The sequence below is a fragment of the Notolepis coatsorum genome (assembly GCF_963971535.1).
Source record: "Notolepis coatsorum genome assembly, chromosome: 9".
NCBI classification, from domain to species: Eukaryota; Metazoa; Chordata; class Actinopteri; order Aulopiformes; family Paralepididae; genus Notolepis; species Notolepis coatsorum.
Genome location: NC_140173.1, coordinates 40,238,094 through 40,255,931, shown reverse-complemented (window position 1 = coordinate 40,255,931; position 17,838 = coordinate 40,238,094). Strand labels below are relative to the sequence as shown.

The window sequence follows — 17,838 nt, the reverse complement described above, 5'->3', positions numbered from 1 at the left end:
AAATACTAGGTCTTGTGGCATGTTTTAGTTAAAACATCCCCATTTTGTTATGGTTTGTAACCGACCCCAATCGCACAACACAAGACAGGTATGAGAGTAAGCCAAAACAGGGCAAATATTTATTATAGAACAAAAAGCGGCACAGTCCCTTTAAGGGAAAACACAAAAACACTAGAGTCAAGGAAATCTGGAAAATGCGGCACTGTGCCTTTAAGAGGCGAACAGGCTAAGGGACTAAGGCTAAGGGCCAGGGCTAAGGACCAGGGCTAAGTGTCAGGGCCAGGAACAGGGGCACTGGAGAGGGGGACAGGGACAGAGGCCCGGAGAGGCGGGCTGGAGACAGGGACAGAGAACAGGGTTAAGGCCTTGGACAGGGCGAGGGCCAGAGCTGCTTACAGGGATGAGGACAGGGTTCCGACGGCGGAGGCCTGGCACGGGGACAGGGGCCCGACGGCGGAGGCCTGGCACGGGGATCCTCCTCCTCCTCTTCGGATGCTGCAGACGGGCAGCGCAGAACAAAGGGGGTCCCAGGGGAACAGGATGGGAACAAGCCATCCTCCCGTGGAATACTAGGGAGCGACGACGAGCCTGGGTCCAAGGGGAACGGGATGGGCACACGCCATCCTCCCGTGGAATACTAGGGAGCGACGACGAGCCTGGGTCCAAGGGGAACGGGATGGAAACACGCCGTCCTCCCGTGGAATACTAGGGAGCGACGACGAGCCTGGGTCCAAGGGGAACGGGATGGGCACACGCCGTCCTCCCGTGGAATACTAGGGAGCGACAACGAGCCTCACCCCCAGGAACGAGGATCACGAAGAGACGCCTTCCTCCCGTGGAATCGGGAGCGATGACGAGCCGGCTTGACGTCTGGAGTGGGAACACTGGAAAACCTCCCGTAGAGAATTAGAGAGCGAAGACGGTGTCCCACTCCAGGCAAACGGCGACAGGTGGTGATGGCTGGCACGTCGTCTCACGCCGGAGACGCGGCAGGTGATTGTAACGTACAGGATGGTAACGTACAGAACTCCTTGAACACAGAGTGTACACAGATACAGATACAGAACGAACACAGAGTCCAGAACACAGAACGACCCGACAAGGACTGGAGGGGAGTCTGCAACCTATGTACTCTCCCGAGGTGATTGCAAACTCCCAACAGGTGCGTGAAGGTAGAGGATCAAGGATGTCCAAGGGTGGGGGCTGGTGAAGAGTAGAGGAGAGTAAATCATCGCAAGGGTGGGGGCTGGTGAAGAGTAGAGGAGAGTAGACAGGGAAAACACAGGAAAAAAGGGGTCCAGGGACAGGCGAATCCTCACACATTTCATGTAAATTCAGTTGAATTGCAACTCTGCACTGTGCATTCAATATGCAGTGCACTCCTCCATCACATCCAGAGACCAGCAACTATAACATGAGAAGGATCACTGTGGTAGTTTTGAATGGGGAAATCTGTAACACTAAAGATGGCGGCAACGACAAAGAATTGCTGCAAAAGAAACATAAATTAGTTGTTTAAATAATAATACAAAACATTTTAATACTAATAAAAATATCGATATTTATCGATAATTTTTACCCGCTTTATCGATTCTTCCAAATGGCATATCGTCTTAACCTTAAACGTTTCCATGTGAAGACAATAGAGTAGAAACGCTGCTGGGTGTTTGCAATGGTCACATTTTAGTTTGGACTGTTTTTGGATTTTACATTTTAGATTGAGACCATATTCCACCCATGCAATGAACCCTTCACAGGATGGAATAAACAACATTTCCATGTATTTGAAATGTTAAAGGATGGTACCGGTGTTTCTTTTTCCTTCTTAACAAATTTACTGAATAACGTTGGTAGTTAATTTTTGCAGACTCACCACAGCTGTAGCTGCCCAATGTATGTGCATCTTAAGCTGTGATAGCGGGACGTTTTTCAGACCTTTTGCAACTGGCACTTTGGCGACCCCTAGTTGCTCGGGTCTGCATATTTTGTAATACAATATATATATCGAATTGAAGGCTTATTTGTTGCCTGTCGATAGCGACAAAAGCTGACAAAATCCGTTCAGCGGTTCTCGAGTTACATGCCGGTATTTGAGGCTTGTGCAAAGTACACGGTATTGCGCAAAATACCATTCCCGACTCAGGCTGCAGTAGTTCCGTCAATCTAGATCCGATCTAAAAAAATATTGTGGATCGTTGTAGCCAATGAGTGTGGCTTCCAATGATACCCCATGTGGGGATGTGTGAATCAGGGATCTAGGTGAACAACTAAATTCTTTAACAGGAAGCCAAATTAATTGAAGTCTATGAGTAAACTGAGTTTTTCTTTGTACACAGTTTACCAAAATCACTCCTAATCACTCATTTCTGAATGGATTTGTAAGCCATACCACCTTCTGGGGAAATACTACCTCTGGACTACTAACTACTACAGAACAACTTGAGTAACAAGTTTTTCTACAACTCAAGTTCAGACCTATGTAACTAAAAGTGAATTTTATTAATGAGAATGTCATCTTTCAAAAGAGACCAGACTCATGCATGTGTTATAAGTATAAAGTATGTTGTTTTGGTTTGCAAAAAAAGTATGCAGTCCTCAAGTAAAATTTCAAAAATTGCCACTTTTCTGCCCGCTTTATAAGAGGTTAATTAAAGGATGGTACCGGTGTTTCTTTTTCCTTCTTAACAACTTTACTGAATAACGTTGGTAGTTCATTTTTGCAGACTCGCCACAGCTGTAGCTGCCCAGTGTATGTGAACATGTCTCTTAAAGGTGCTATAGGTCATATTCAGCCAGTAGATGTCGCACTAGAGCACCAGCATGTATTCATGCGTTCCATCTGGGGGAAATGGGAAGTAGGGAGGGGATACATGCATGCAACATGTAAACAACAACATTCATTTTGGACCCGCCAATAATAATAATAATACTTTTTTATAATAAGCAATACTTTTATTCTACACCTTTCTAAAAGCTCTGTGGATGTATTATTTATATATGTATAAATAAATAAAAAGGATTACTACATAGAAATGTTATCTATAGACCATGTCAGCAATGTACTTAACCCTTTCACCGCCGCACTACCAAACGGTTAACCCTTTCACTGCGACAATACACAGAAGGTTAACCCTTTCACTGCCACACGACAGCCGGTTAATTTAGGCTACTACTTCCTAATGCTTTTTTGTGATAACTTATTTATGCACTGTTTAAAAAGGTTGGTAAAGTCAATTTCACAAATGAAAAGATGGATAATCTGAGTTTAGGCCGGTTAATAAACTACGTCCACTACTTCCCTGTGGGCTTCACACGGTGGATTCCCTCGGCTGAAGCGGTCATCTCCTGAAGTGTATTAGTGGGAGCCTGGTCAGTGAGTGGAGGACGCCAGCGCTTTGAACCTTCAGCCATGCCAGGCTGCGTGTTGCTCAAGGGGCAGGGTGATGTGGTGTAAAGAACCCCAGTAGAAAAGCCCTGCTGGGGACGAGTTGAGCAACACCGTTAAACTGAGAGGAATGTGAGCCTTCCTTAGAGAACAGCAGCTGCCAACATGTCAAATAACCAAGAACACATGTCCTCCTGGTGTCTCTCATGTCCTCCTGGTGTCTCTACCACATGTCCTCCTGGTGTCTCACATGTCCTCCTGGTGTCTCTCATGTCCTCCTGGTGTCTCTACCGCATATCCTCCTGGTGTCTCTACCACATGTCCTCCTGGTGTCTCTCATGTCCTCCTGGTGTCTCTACCTCATGTCCTCCTGGTGTCTCTACCACATGTCCTCCTGGTGTCTCTCATGTCCTCCTGGTGTCTCTCATGTCCTCCTGGTGTCTCTACCTCATGTCCTCCTGGTGTCTCTACTAGGGATGTCCCGATCCGATCACGTGATCGGGATCAGGGCTGATCACGTGACTTTCCGAAGATCGGGATCGGCAATTTTTTATATTATTATAATTTTTTTTCAACAAACATGACCATGTTCACGTATTAAACTCATACTGAGGCCTTAGTTTTGGTTTTAAATTGCATATCATCATTCATTTATTTATTGTCACACAGTGCAGAAGCATTTTGCCAAAACAAACCAATAGTATCCAGCTGCAGACCGGCAGACCAGCCACACTCTCAGACCCAAATACATTTTTTTTTTTTTTTTTTTTTATCCCAATTTCTCACATTACCATTTACCCTGAATGTTGACGTTATCCAGGTGAAAAGTTAACTTCATTCAAGCGAGGCATTGCAATCCTTGACATAAATCATTTGATGTATAATGAAATCAAAGGAAATGCGTTTGGGTCTGAGAGTGTGGCTGGTCTGCCGTTCTGCAGCTGGATACTATTGGTTTGTTTTGGCAAAATGCTTCTGCTCTGTGTGACAATAAATAAACGAATGATATGCAATTTAAAACCAAAACTAAGGCCTCAGTATGAGTTTAAGACGTGAACATGGTCATGTTTGTTGAAAAAAAAAAAAAAAATGTTTGATCGGATCGGGAAAGATCGGTATCGGTAGATACTCAAAATCACATGATCGTGATCGGATCGGGAGCAAAAAAACGTGATCGGGACATCCCTAGTCTCTACCACATGTCCTCCTGGTGTCTCTACCACATGTCCTACTGGTGTCTCTACCACATGTCCTACTGGTGTCTCACATGTCCTCCTGGTGTCTCTACCACATGTCCTCCTGGTGTCTCTCATGTCCTCCTGGTGTCTCTCATGTCCTCCTGGTGTCTCTACCACATGTCCTCCTGGTGTCTCTACCTCATGTCCTCCTGGTGTCTCTACCTCATGTCCTCCTGGTGTCTCTACCACATGTCCTCCTGGTGTCTCACATGTCCTCCTGGTGTCTCACATGTCCTCCTGGTGTCTCTCATGTCCTCCTGTTGTCTCTCATGTCCTCCTGGTGTCTATCATGTCCTCCTGGTGTCTCTCATGTCCTCCTGGTGTCTCATGTCCTCCTGGTGTCTCTACCTCATGTCCTCCTGGTGTCTCTACCACATGTCCTCCTGGTGTCTCACATGGCCTACTGGCGTCTCTCATGTCCTCCTGTTGTCTCACATGGCCTACTGGTGTCTCTCATGTCCTCCTGTTGTCTCTCATGTCCTCCTGTTGTCTCTCATGTCCTCCTGGTGTCTCTCATGTCCTCCTGGTGTCTCTCATGTCCTCCTGGTGTCTCTCATGTCCTCCTGGTGTCTCTACCACATGTCCTCCTGGTGTCTCTACCTCATGTCCTCCTGGTGTCTCTACCTCATGTCCTCCTGGTGTCTCACATGTCCTCCTGGTGTCTCTCATGTCCTCCTGGTGTCGCTCATGTCCTCCTGGTGTCTCTCATGTCCTCCTGGTGTCTCTCATGTCCTCCTGGTGTCTCTCATGTCCTCCTGGTGTCTCTACCACATGTCCTCCTGGTGTCTCTACCTCATGTCCTCCTGGTGTCTCTACCTCATGTCCTCCTGGTGTCTCTACCACATGTCCTCCTGGTGTCTCACATGTCCTCCTGGTGTCTCACATGTCCTCCTGGTGTCTCTCATGTCCTCCTGTTGTCTCTCATGTCCTCCTGGTGTCTCTCATGTCCTCCTGGTGTCTCTCATGTCCTCCTGGTGTCTCATGTCCTCCTGGTGTCTCTACCTCATGTCCTCCTGGTGTCTCTACCACATGTCCTCCTGGTGTCTCACATGGCCTACTGGCGTCTCTCATGTCCTCCTGTTGTCTCACATGGCCTACTGGTGTCTCTCATGTCCTCCTGTTGTCTCTCATGTCCTCCTGTTGTCTCTCATGTCCTCCTGGTGTCTCTCATGTCATCCTGGTGTCTCTCATGTCCTCCTGGTGTCTCTCATGTCCTCCTGGTGTCTATCATGTCCTCCTGGTGTCTCTCATGTCCTCCTGGTGTCTCTCATGTCTTCCTGGTGTCTCTACCTCATGTCCTCCTGGTGTGTCTCATGTCCTCCTGGTGTCTCTCATGTCCTCCTGGTGTCTCTACCACATGTCCTCCTGGTGTCTCTACCACATGTCCTCCTGGTGTCTCTACCTCATGTCCTCCTGGTGTCTCTACCTCATGTCCTCCTGGTGTCTCTACCACATGTCCTCCTGGTGTCTCACATGTCCTCCCGGTGTCTCTCATGTCCTCCTATTGTCTCACATGTCCTCCTGGTGTCTCTACCACATGTCCTCCTGGTGTCTCTACCTCATGTCCTCCTGGTGTCTCACATGTCCTCCTGGTGTCTCTACCACATGTCCTCCTGGTGTCTCTACCACATGTCCTCCTGGTGTCTCTACCACATGTCCTCCTGGTGTCTCTACCACATGTCCTCCTGGTGTCTCTACCTCATGTCCTCCTGGTGTCTCTCATGTCCTCCTGGTGTCTCTACCTCATGTCCTCCTGGTGTCTCTACCACATGTCCTCCTGGTGTCTCTCATGTCCTCCTGGTGTCTCTACCTCATGTCCTCCTGGTGTCTCTACCTCATGTCCTACTGGTGTCTCTCATGTCCTCCTGGTGTCTCACATGTCCTCCTGGTGTCTCTACCTCATGTCCTCCTGGTGTCTCTACCTCATGTCCTCCTGGTGTCTCTCATGTCCTCCTGGTGTCTCTACCACATGTCCTCCTGGTGTCTCTACCACATGTCCTCCTGGTGTCTCACATGTCCTCCTGGTGTCTCACATGTCCTCCTGGTGTCTCTACCACATGTCCTCCTGGTGTCTCTACCACATGTCCTCCTGGTGTCTCTCATGTCCTCCTGGTGTCTCTACCTCATGTCCTCCTGGTGTCTCTACCTCATGTCCTCCTGGTGTCTCTACCTCATGCCCTCCTGGTGTCTCTACCACATGTCCTCCTGGTGTCTCACATGTCCTCCTGGTGTCTCTACCACATGTCCTCCTGGTGTCTCACATGTCCTTCTGGTGTCTCTACCACATGTCCTCCTGGTGTCTCTACCTCATGTCCTCCTGGTGTCTCTGTCCTCCTGGTGTCTCTACCTCATGTCCTCCTGGTGTCTCTACCACATGTCCTCCTGGTGTCTCTACCTCATGTCCTCCTGGTGTCTCTGTCCTCCTGGTGTCTCACATGTCCTCCTGGTGTCTCTACCTCATGTCCTCCTGGTGTCTCTACCACATGTCCTCCTGGTGTCTCTACCACATGTCCTCCTGGTGTCTCACATGTCCTCCTGGTGTCTCACATGTCCTCTTGTCTCTACCACACATCTTCCTGGTGTCTCTTAGGAGCTTAACACCACGTGTCCCCTCAGTGTCTCTAAGGAGCTCTGCGTTGAGGTGTGTCACTGTTGGGATCAATTCACTTTAATTTCAAATCATTCAGGAAGTGGATTTACTTTCAAGTTCAAATACAAAACAATTTACGGCATGAAAAGGGTGTATTATCCGACCTAGTGACAAGTAAGTGAGGATGAATGTTCCATCGTCAGCTGGTCATTTCTGTTAATGTTTTTAATGGATGACTTGAAAGTGAATAGGGACTGTATTAAGTAGTTGCCTCCATGTCTGAAGCCATTTAACATTGTCCACAACGCAAAGCATATTGCATCCTCTTTGGCTATTAGCAAGCATTTGCGCTAACATTGTCATTGTCATCAGCTACCAAATGTCCACAGCTAACGCTAGTTAGTATAAATAAAGATAAAGATTTCTCCAACATTCTGTAGACTTTAACTTTAAGGCTACCACCAGTACCAGGCTACTTTTTGTCAGGGCTAATGCTAGCTAACAGCAAAAGAGAATGTGTTAAATGCTTTGCATTATGGAAAGATTAGGAAAACTGAGCCCCCCAACTCTGTTAGCCACTCACGGTCCCAACTATGTTAGCTACTCACGATTCTAACTCTGTTAGCTACTCACAATCCTAACTCTGTTAGCCACTCACGATCCTAACTCTGTTAGCTACTCACGATCCTAACTCTGTTAGCTACTCACGATCCTAACTCTGTTAGCTACTCACGATCCTAACTCTGTTAGCTACTCACGATTCTAACTCTGTTAGCTACTCACGATCCTAACTCTGTTAGCTACTCACAATCCTAACTCTGTTAGCTGCTCGCAATCCTAACTCTGTTAGCTGCTCGCGATCCTAACTCTGTTAGCTACTCACGATCCTAACTCTGTTAGCTACTCACGATTCTAACTGTTAGCTACTCACGATCCTAACTCTGTTAGCTACTCACGATTCTAACTCTGTTAGCTACTCGCAATCCTAACTGTTAGCTACTCGCGATTCTAACTCTGTTAGCTACTCGCGATCCTAACTCTGTTAGCTACTCACGATCCTAACTCTGTTAGCTACCCGCGATCCTAACTGTTAGCTACTCGCGATTCTAACTCTGTTAGCTACTCGCGATCCTAACTCTGTTAGCTACTCACGATCCTAACTCTGTTAGCTACTCACGATCCTAACTCTGTTAGCTACTCACGATCCTAACTCTGTTAGCTGCTCGCGATCCTAACTCTGTTAGCTACTCACGATCCTAACTCTGTTAGTAGCTGACTACCATTGACCTCATCCTGACCTCTGACAAGTCCAAGATCTCCAATAAAGGGGTTATAGCATGCGGGTTAAGTGATCATTATATGATATTCTGTACCTGCAAAAAGCTAAAGCAAAAGGCTGGCTGTCACAAAACAGTCACATCTAGATACCTCAAAACCTACTCTAGCGAGGCCTTTAACCTTGAACTGGAGAGTCTGGACTGGTCAGATGAACTCAATGGTACATTGGTTGAAGAAACCTGGCTTGGCTTCAAAACCAAATTTTCATCAATACTAAACAACATGGCCCCCCTAAGAACCACCAGGGAAAAAAATCGCGCTGAGCCATGGATGCACACTGAAATACTGACCGCTATGAAAGCCAGACAAAAAATGCTCTGAGTTTTGTAAAAGTCAGTCAAAGCTTACCAAAAGCATGAGCAGTGAACTCCAAGACCACGTGACTGAACTCAAACTAGAAAGAAACAGACTAAGAAATGACGTAAACTCCATGATTCTCAAGTCTCAAGGCGAGCACAGAAAGACTCAGAAGTAGCTTCTATCCCCAGGCCATCAGGCTGCTAAACGAACAATGAATGAACACTACACAACAACAACCACCAAACACACATAGCACACACATCCACACGCACACACTCACTTTAAACAAACACACTGTAGCACCCACTCCACACACTTTATAGCACACACCCACTTTAAACAAACACACTGTAGCACCCACTCCCCACACTTTATATTTATGGATGAAGGATTGCACTACAACTCGTACACCTTACTGTAAATTGTACCTAAAATTGTACCTCATCCCATTTCTGCTTTGCACTAGATAGTACTGTACATTAGTACACTGCATAGTATTGTGTATTGTATTTTATATGGTAACTCAGAACATTGTACATATGTCTATACCGAACACTGTGACCTCATTTTCTTCTTCTAAATTCATGCTATATTATGTTATTATGTTATTTGATACTATCTTGTCTAGCACAGTCTCTGGAGCGTAACAGTAAGAAGCATTTTGTATGAAAGTATTCTGTACTTCTGTATGACAACTATTAAAGAACTTGAACTTGAACTTGATGATCAAAACTGCAAAAAAAATTTCATCAATGACAAAACTGAGGAAAACAAAAATAAACCACGTGAACTTTGGAAATTACTCAACAATCAACTAGGCTGCAGTAAAAAACTTAAAACCAGGTTCTCAAACATAAACATAAAGACGGACAACACGCTCATCACAGACAAGCTGGATGTAGCCAATTACTTAAACACTTTCTTCACAAACATAGCCACAACACTGGTAAACAAACTACCCTCCCACTCAGGGCAGTATGGGGTAGAACACATAGTAGCATACTACAAGAACCTAGGCGTCCACAAAGACGACTTCAAACTGGAAATGGTAACTACAGATGAGGTACTAAAAAAACGGAGCGCCCTCCAACCGAACAAGGCCACTGGCCATGACAACATCCCCTCCAAATTCCTCAGAGACTCAGCAGCCGCCATCACCCCAGTCATCACACACATAATAAACCTCTCCATAAAACAGGGACACGTCCCCAAGGACTTCAAAATTGCGAGAAAAACACCCCTGCACAAAAAGGGCAGCAAATTAGACCCAGGCAACTACCGCCCTGTTTCTATCCTTACATCCATCTCGAAAGTCATGGAAAAAATAGTATACGAACAGATCGAAAAGTACCTTGCGGAAAAAAATCTAATCTATGAATTCCAATCTGGCTTCAGAACATCCCACTCCACTGACACATGCCTTCTCTATTTGAACGACCACATCAAACAAGAGGTGGACGCGGGCAAATACTGCGGCATGGTCATGCTGGACCTACAAAAGGCCTTCGACACTGTCAATCACACCATTCTGATTGACAAGCTAAAAGCAATTGGTTTTGATAGTCTATCAGTGAGCTGGATACAATCCTACCTGGAGGGGAGAGAACAGATGGTGGAGGTAAACGGTACCCTATCCCCCCCCTCACAGTGAGCTGTGGTGTTCCACAAGGAAGCATACTAGGACCGCTACTATTCCTAATTTATGCAAATGACATGTCGTCAGCTTGTGACTGCAACTTGTTCCTGTTTGCGGACGACTCAGGCCATGGTTAGACTAGTGTTTTTGTGGTCGTTTTTTGAATACGTTTGAAAACTTTGAATACGTTTGCTGTCCCTTTTACACAGAAATGCGTTTTTTGGCGGATTTTGGCGGATACGTTGTGGCCCTACTGAAAACGCTAAATTGTGTTTTCCGTTTTTGAGTAGCGCCAACAGTCGTGTAATTTGCATGGAGCCGTTGTTGCGAAAACGCGCATGCGCAGTAGCGTTTTATTCATAACAAACATTGACGCGATTCCGCCAACACATATGTAATATTAATAGGTTTTGCTCACAGAGAGATAGATAAATAAATAAACATAATCACGGTTATCTACCAACAACTGCATGTAGTTAGGGTGCGCTGTGTTAACGTTACAATGTACAATCGCGCGAAATAATGTTATGAATGCCCGAAAACATTTGTGATGTCACAGTATGATGTCATAATCAAACATTCTAGAACATTTGTGTATCTATTCAACAATTCTCTCACAGCTGAGTGTGGACGACAGCGGGGACGAGGGAGAGTAACTACCTCCCCGCGCATGCTCAGTGCTGAATTCGAGACGAGATCCGTTGTGGTCTGACCAAGCCTTGTTCTGACAAAACGAAAGCGCTCAAGGTGCAAAACGAATGTCTAACTCGGCTGCGAAACTCGGCTGCGAAACTCACCTGAAAAACGAAACGAAAAACAGCCTAGGTGTAACTCCAGCCTCAGCCCTGCTGGTCTCTGACAAGAACAAGTTACAGGTTGAAAAAGCCCTCAGCTCGGAACTAGGCAAAATCTGCATATGGCTCACCGACAACAAACTATCATTACACATGGGCAAAACAGAGTCCATTCTCTTCAGTTCAAATAACAAACTCAGCAAGACCGACGGCTTCTCGGTTACAGTGGGTGACAATATTGTCACAAGGAAAGATGAAATTACCTACCTGGGTGGCTAATCTTTCGTGAGACAAAATGGCATCCAATGTAATAAAAAAAGTTAACCAACAAACTCGATTCTTGTACCGGATCTCCTCTCTGGTAAACAAGAATACCCTGAAGACTCTGGCAGGAGCACTCATTCAAGGGTACTACGACTATGCTTGCACCTCATGGTACCAAAGCACCTCAAAGGCACTAAAAAACAAATTACAAACATCTCAAAACAAGCTAGTCAGACTACTGCTTGACCTGACTCCTAGAACCCACCTCACCCCTGCCCACCTTGACAACCTAGGATGGCTTAGAGTAGACGACAGAGTACAGCAACTTGCAATGGGCCTGGTCTACAAGATACACTACGCGACCAAGGTACCCATGTACATGTCAAAATACTTCCCAAAGGTTAGTGAATACCACGATCACAACACCAGAGGGAGCTCCACAAATCATGTTAAACCCAGATTTGGCTCAAACAAGGGACTAAACATGTTTCGCAATTATGCCACATCAATGTGGAACGCCCTACCCAAAGCTGTAAAGGAATGTGAATCACTACCCACTTTCAAAAACACTCTCAAAGAACACCTACGGGAGACTGCAATTCGAAACTGGCCCCTACAAATGTCCTAACCCAGTTGTACAGTAAATGACCAAGTATGGCTTTGTCAGTATTCCAATGTACAGTGTACAGTGTCCCCCCCCCCCTACCCAACCCCCCCCCCCCCCACCTCCAATGTACAGCCCCCACCCACCCACCCACCCAACCCCACCCCACCCAGTCAACCTCCCCCAATGTACAGTTTCTACGTCAAATGTATATACACTCTTTTTCTGGACACTTTGTATCACAAACGGTACTGTATTTGCAAATCTCATATGTCATAAATGTATAGATGTAGCAGTACTGTCTATCTGTATGTCATGTATGTCATATATGTTATGATGAATTGAAAATGGGGGACCCTGATGTAAACAAGACGAAAGTCTTTCTCAGGTCTGCATCCCCTTAACAATTGTATGTATTGAGCTGTACTGTACTGTACCCATTCTGCAATCTGTTAATAAACTTTTCAATCAATCAATCAAAGCTAATCACGATCCTAACTCTGTTAGCTACTCACAATTCTAACTATGTTAGCTACTCATGCCTGTTCTCCGTTGCAGTGAGAGTTCTTTAGAGAGCGACAGGTATGTGTATAAAAATTAGAGCTGGGCTGTTAACGGCGTTAACGTGCTGCGTTAACGCAATACTAGTATTGCGCGATAATATAATTGACGCAGTTAATCTAAAAAAATAAATAAAAAAAGCACAGATTCTCTTTTTCAGGAACGCCCTGCTTCACATTCACACAGTTCCATTCACACCTGGGAGCTGCCCAGTACGCCTATTCTTTAAAGGCAGCCCAAGAGTCCTTCCGCGTTTCTCCGATTGGCCGCGACGCCCACGTGACACGCCCCGCGGCAGAGCGGCAGCCGCGGAGCGGCCGAGCGGCCGCGGCATTATGCAGCCGTAATCCCCCCTGTTTTGCCATCGACGGTTAGCTCAACTCGTTCGCCGCCTTGCTGTGGAGCCTGCGGTGCGGTTGGTGACAAGTTTGAATCACTTCAATTTTAATTTTTTTTTATTTTTTACGTTTAATTAATTTATCATCTCTTGCTATAAACGTGCATTCTTTCGCCGGTTAAGTTTAGGCATTCTTTCGGAGTTGGTTAAGGTTAGGGTTAAGTTTAGGCATTATTTTGGAGTTGGTTAAGGTTAGGGTTAAGTTTAGGCATTCTTTCGGAGTTGGTTAAGGTTAGGGTTAAGTTTAGGCATTCTTTCGGAGTTGGTTAAGGTTAGGGTTAAGTTTAGGCATTATTTCGGAGTTGGTTAAGGTTAGGGTTTGTCGCAGAGCATGGCAATAGAATGCCTTTCTGTCTTTCTTGACACGGAGGCAGCAGCCTATTTCCGCTCTACCGCTCTGCTGCGCGCCGCGGTCACATGGGCGTCGTGGCCAATCAGAGAAACGCTGAAGGACTCTTGGGCTGCCTTTAATATAGAGGCGCCCAGTACAACCACAGTTGACACCATTGGCCACTGAGCAACTCCACTGGAGCAGTTGATTTGCATTGGCAGGGTTTGGCCCTGTCTGGCACCCAACGGGAAAAATATTATAGGCACTATAAGTAGACACCGCTACATAAAACAAGCTGGTCTGCCTGAGTGACTGGTGGAAGAAGGAGAAATAGAGATTGGACTGATTGAGTCAAGCCATGTCACATAGTTCAAGTTTGAAATGCTTCTTTCTGTTTTGCTCCTGAGAGTGTGCTAGATACTGTACTGGTAATATTATTTATTTGTGTTAACTTCTGAATAAAAGAACTTATTAAACACAAGTACATCTTATTGAACATTATTTTGATATTTCATTACCAATTATCATAGCAAAGCAGCTTTTTCAAACAGTCTGTAATGCATTTTGGAAACGGGAGATGGGCTCATGGTGTAATGGGCCACCTGGCCTGAGAAACATAAGGAGGTAAGAAAAAGTAAGGACTTACTTCTGGTCATTATTTGGGTAGAACACACATTTTGAATGCCTTCGGCAGATTTCTTTCTATTTTTTTTAGCCATTTTAATTGAATCCAGGATTGCAGATAGATTAATCTAGATTAAAAAAATTAATCTATGCCCACCTCTAATAAAAATCCAAGTGTATATTATCTTCTGTTGTTAATAATGAGGACAATGTAACGCACCAACCTTTTTAAGCCCACGATAATTTTTTTTTGGTGAAGGCAAGATCTACCTATTGAAGCGTTGAGAGAAAAAGACAGCCAAGACTCACTTCTTCAACCATTATCTGAAATGATAAAAAAAAAAAAAAAAAAAAAATCTAACCCTGACTAACCTTACTGTCATGCACTTGTCCTAATAAACTAACCTACACTGTAACACGCAACACTTGATGAACATTGTTACTCAGCTGATAGAGTTGTACCCTTCTTGCTGTCTTGTCGTACAGAACTTGTAAGTCGCTTTGGATAAAAGCGTCAGCTAAATGACTAAATGTAAATGTAAATGTACTTTAAACTAAATTACTTTTATTTGCCTGTATTCTAATTACATGCAATGCTTTGGTCCAACATTAAAACGTCAAAGTAGAACTATTATGTACTTTCTCAGTCAGTGCTAAGTGCAGTCATCTTATGCAGCATCACTTTTCACATCAAAACAAAAGTAGAACTGTAATGTGGACTTTCTCATATTATTAACATTGACAAACATATTTACAATTAGCATTTTATAAAGTAGAATTGTAATGTGTACTTTCTCAGTCAGTGCTAAGTGCAGCATCACTTTTCACATCAAAACAAAAGTAGAACTGTAATGTGTACTTTCTCAGTCAGTGCTAAGTGCAGCATCACTTTTCACATCAAAACAAAAGTAGAACTGTAATGTGTACTTTCTCAGTCAGTGCTAAGTGCAGCATCACTTTTCACATCAAAACAAAAGTAGAACTGTAATGTGTACTTTCTCAGTCAGTGCTAAGTGCAGCATCACTTTTCACATCAAAACAAAAGTAGAACTGTAATGTGGACTCTCAGGGTAAGATCAATTTATTTTATTTTTATTTATTTTTTTCATGGAAAGATCTACAGGGACAGTCTCAAAGATCGACCAGTCGATCAAGATCGACGGGTTGGTGACCACTGATGTAACGTGTTGACGTTCTAATTAAAGGTACCCTATAGTAAAAATGGCATTTTCCAGTGTTTTGCATTGTTTTCAAGCAATGTGGGGTTGTACCAACCCTGACAAAATGTGAAATATGTACCAAGTCCCGTTTCTGCAGTTAAGTTGAGACAATAAATCTGCCACCGCCCACCCACAATCAACTGTGATTCGAGGAAATTATGAGCAAAATGGGCAAGCAGCAACGGGAAATAATGCGGAAGCGGTTTCGACAGCAGAGTTGCCACCTTCAGCTGTTCCACTGTCAGCACTTCCTCAAAAGTGTTCGACAGTGTTCCTAATCGTTTCCTAATGATATCGTGCTCCACAAGCAATGGGCCAGGGCAGTGGCAGTTTTTGGGATACACGCTGTTGTTCAGGAGACTCAGCCGCGGCTGAGATGAGACTCTTGCTTTACCGGCTTCTCTCCTCCCGTCTCTCCCTCTCACAGACACACACACTCGCCCAACTTACGTCACGTACAAGCACATACACGCACGCACACACACACACACAGAGACGGAGCGGGTGTGTGTGCGCTTTGAAAAGGTTCCTCCATCCTAGCGTATCTGCCAGTGCAGGTGGGTGACTGTTAGGGGTGTAACGATGCATCGATTCATCGAAATTCATCAATTATAATGTGTTAGAATCGATGCATCGATTTGAATATGTTAGAATCGATGATAATCGAAATTAATCGGAAAAAAAATATATATATATATAAAAAATGTTAATGCTTTTTTTTTGGTGTATTGTTTTTATTGACCTATAGTCCATTCATGCTGAGTGAATCAGTTCCCCCAGCCACATTTGTGTATTCAAAATTGTTTGGGGAATTAACTGATAGAAAATGTATCGAATCGAATCGTGGTCAAATGAAGAGATTTCATGATGCATTGAATCGTTGCCTGAATAATCGTAATCAAATTGAATCGTTGTGAGGTCGCACCGTTACACCCCTAGTGACTGTCAATCAAAGCGCATTGTGAGTATGGGTGGAGCCCAGCCAAAAACAGCTTGTACTTTGGAAGGGGAGAAAGTGGTGCACCAAAGTACTTGATTAAAAATACAAAACAATGCATTTTATATATTAAAAAAAAAAACTTAATTCTGCTCACAAGGAATTGTGTAAAATTGCCCAAATAGTGAACAATAACCACTAAAAACCAAAAACATCTCTTCTCAGGATCAAAGCAGGAGCGGGCTAGCACCAGAGAGCCTGGAAAAGCAGGTGAGCACCGAGAGGAAACACAAGTCAAATTCTTTCTCTTTTATGTGCTTCTGTGTGTGTGTGTGTGTGTGTGTGTGTGTGTGTGTGTGTGTGTGTGTGTGTACGTGTGTGTGGTGTGTGTGTGTGTGTGTGTGTGTGTGTGTGTGTGTGTGTGCGTGCGTGTGTGTATGTGTGTGTGTGTGTGTGTGTGTGTGTGTGTGTGTGTGTGTGTGTGTGTGTGTGTGTGTGTGTGTGTGTGTGTGTGTGTGTGTGTGTGTGTGTGTGTGTGTGTGTGTGTGTGTGTGTGATGCTGGGTTGGATCGCTTGTTAAGGCTTGTCTCTTCAATATTTTGTCAATTGAGCGAGTGTGAGTATAGCCTGGGGGCCTGGTATAAAAACACTCCTTCTGAGTAAGACTGGGCTGGAATACACACACACACACACACACGTGCACGCACGCACGCACGCACACACACGCACACGCACGCGCATACGCACACGCACGTATACAGACAAGACATTATAAACAAAAACAAAAGATGTTTTAAATCATATTATTTTCCTGTACTAGAATTATATTTATGATAGATAAACAGACATCAATAATTTCTTAAGGTATTATGTAATAATTTATTAACGTATTATGTAATAATTGTTTATGGTAATTTGTACACATTTCTTAAGGCATTATCTAGTAATTTCTTAAGGTATTATCTAATCATTTATTAAGGTATTATCTATTAATTTTGCAGGGTTGAGACCCACTGCCAGCAACCACAATGCTCGATACACTAACTACCTCCTGTCTTAACCAGACAGACAGACAGACAGACAGACAGACAGACAGACAGACAGACAGACAGACAGACAGACAGACAGACAGACAGACAGACAGACAGACAGACATAGACAGGAATCAGTATGGAGGTGGTGTCTGTGTGTATATTCATAAAGATACCAAATTCATCAACCGTACTGACCTTAACCATGATGAAATTGAAACAGTTTGGGTTGAAATCTTGTTCAAAAGGGGCGAAATCCGTACAATCTATAGACCGCCAGAACAGAGTGGCTTCTATGACACACTTGATGGGTGTTTAGCTGGGGTGGAAGGTGTAGAAAAGATTCTTATTGGGGACTGAAACACGGATATGCTACGTAAAGTAGCACCCGTCTTCAAGGCCTTCAGTAGGTTTTGTGATCTGCACGGTTTCAGCCAGCTAATCACCCAACCCACAAGGGTATGTGATTCAACACAAACCACCATTGACCTCATTCTGACCTCTGACAAGTCCATGATCTCCAACAAAGGGGTGCGGAGCTAATGATGCTAATGATGGAGCATCGCCGTCGGTTGTGTGATAGTAAAG

At 44.6% G+C, this 17,838-nt stretch overlaps 1 protein-coding gene across 1 annotated transcript in view; it reads left to right on the top strand.

Annotated features, from left to right (window-relative positions):
- Nucleotides 1-17,838, top strand: part of smoc2 (SPARC related modular calcium binding 2) — a gene marked incomplete at its 5' end in the record, with an annotated part of 121,479 nt that overhangs the window by 19,258 nt on the left and 84,383 nt on the right. The window contains one exon of the mRNA XM_084321847.1: nucleotides 16,445-16,489. Within this exon, the coding sequence (XP_084177973.1) occupies nucleotides 16,445-16,489 (45 nt within the window). The remainder of the gene's footprint in view (nucleotides 1-16,444; nucleotides 16,490-17,838) is intronic.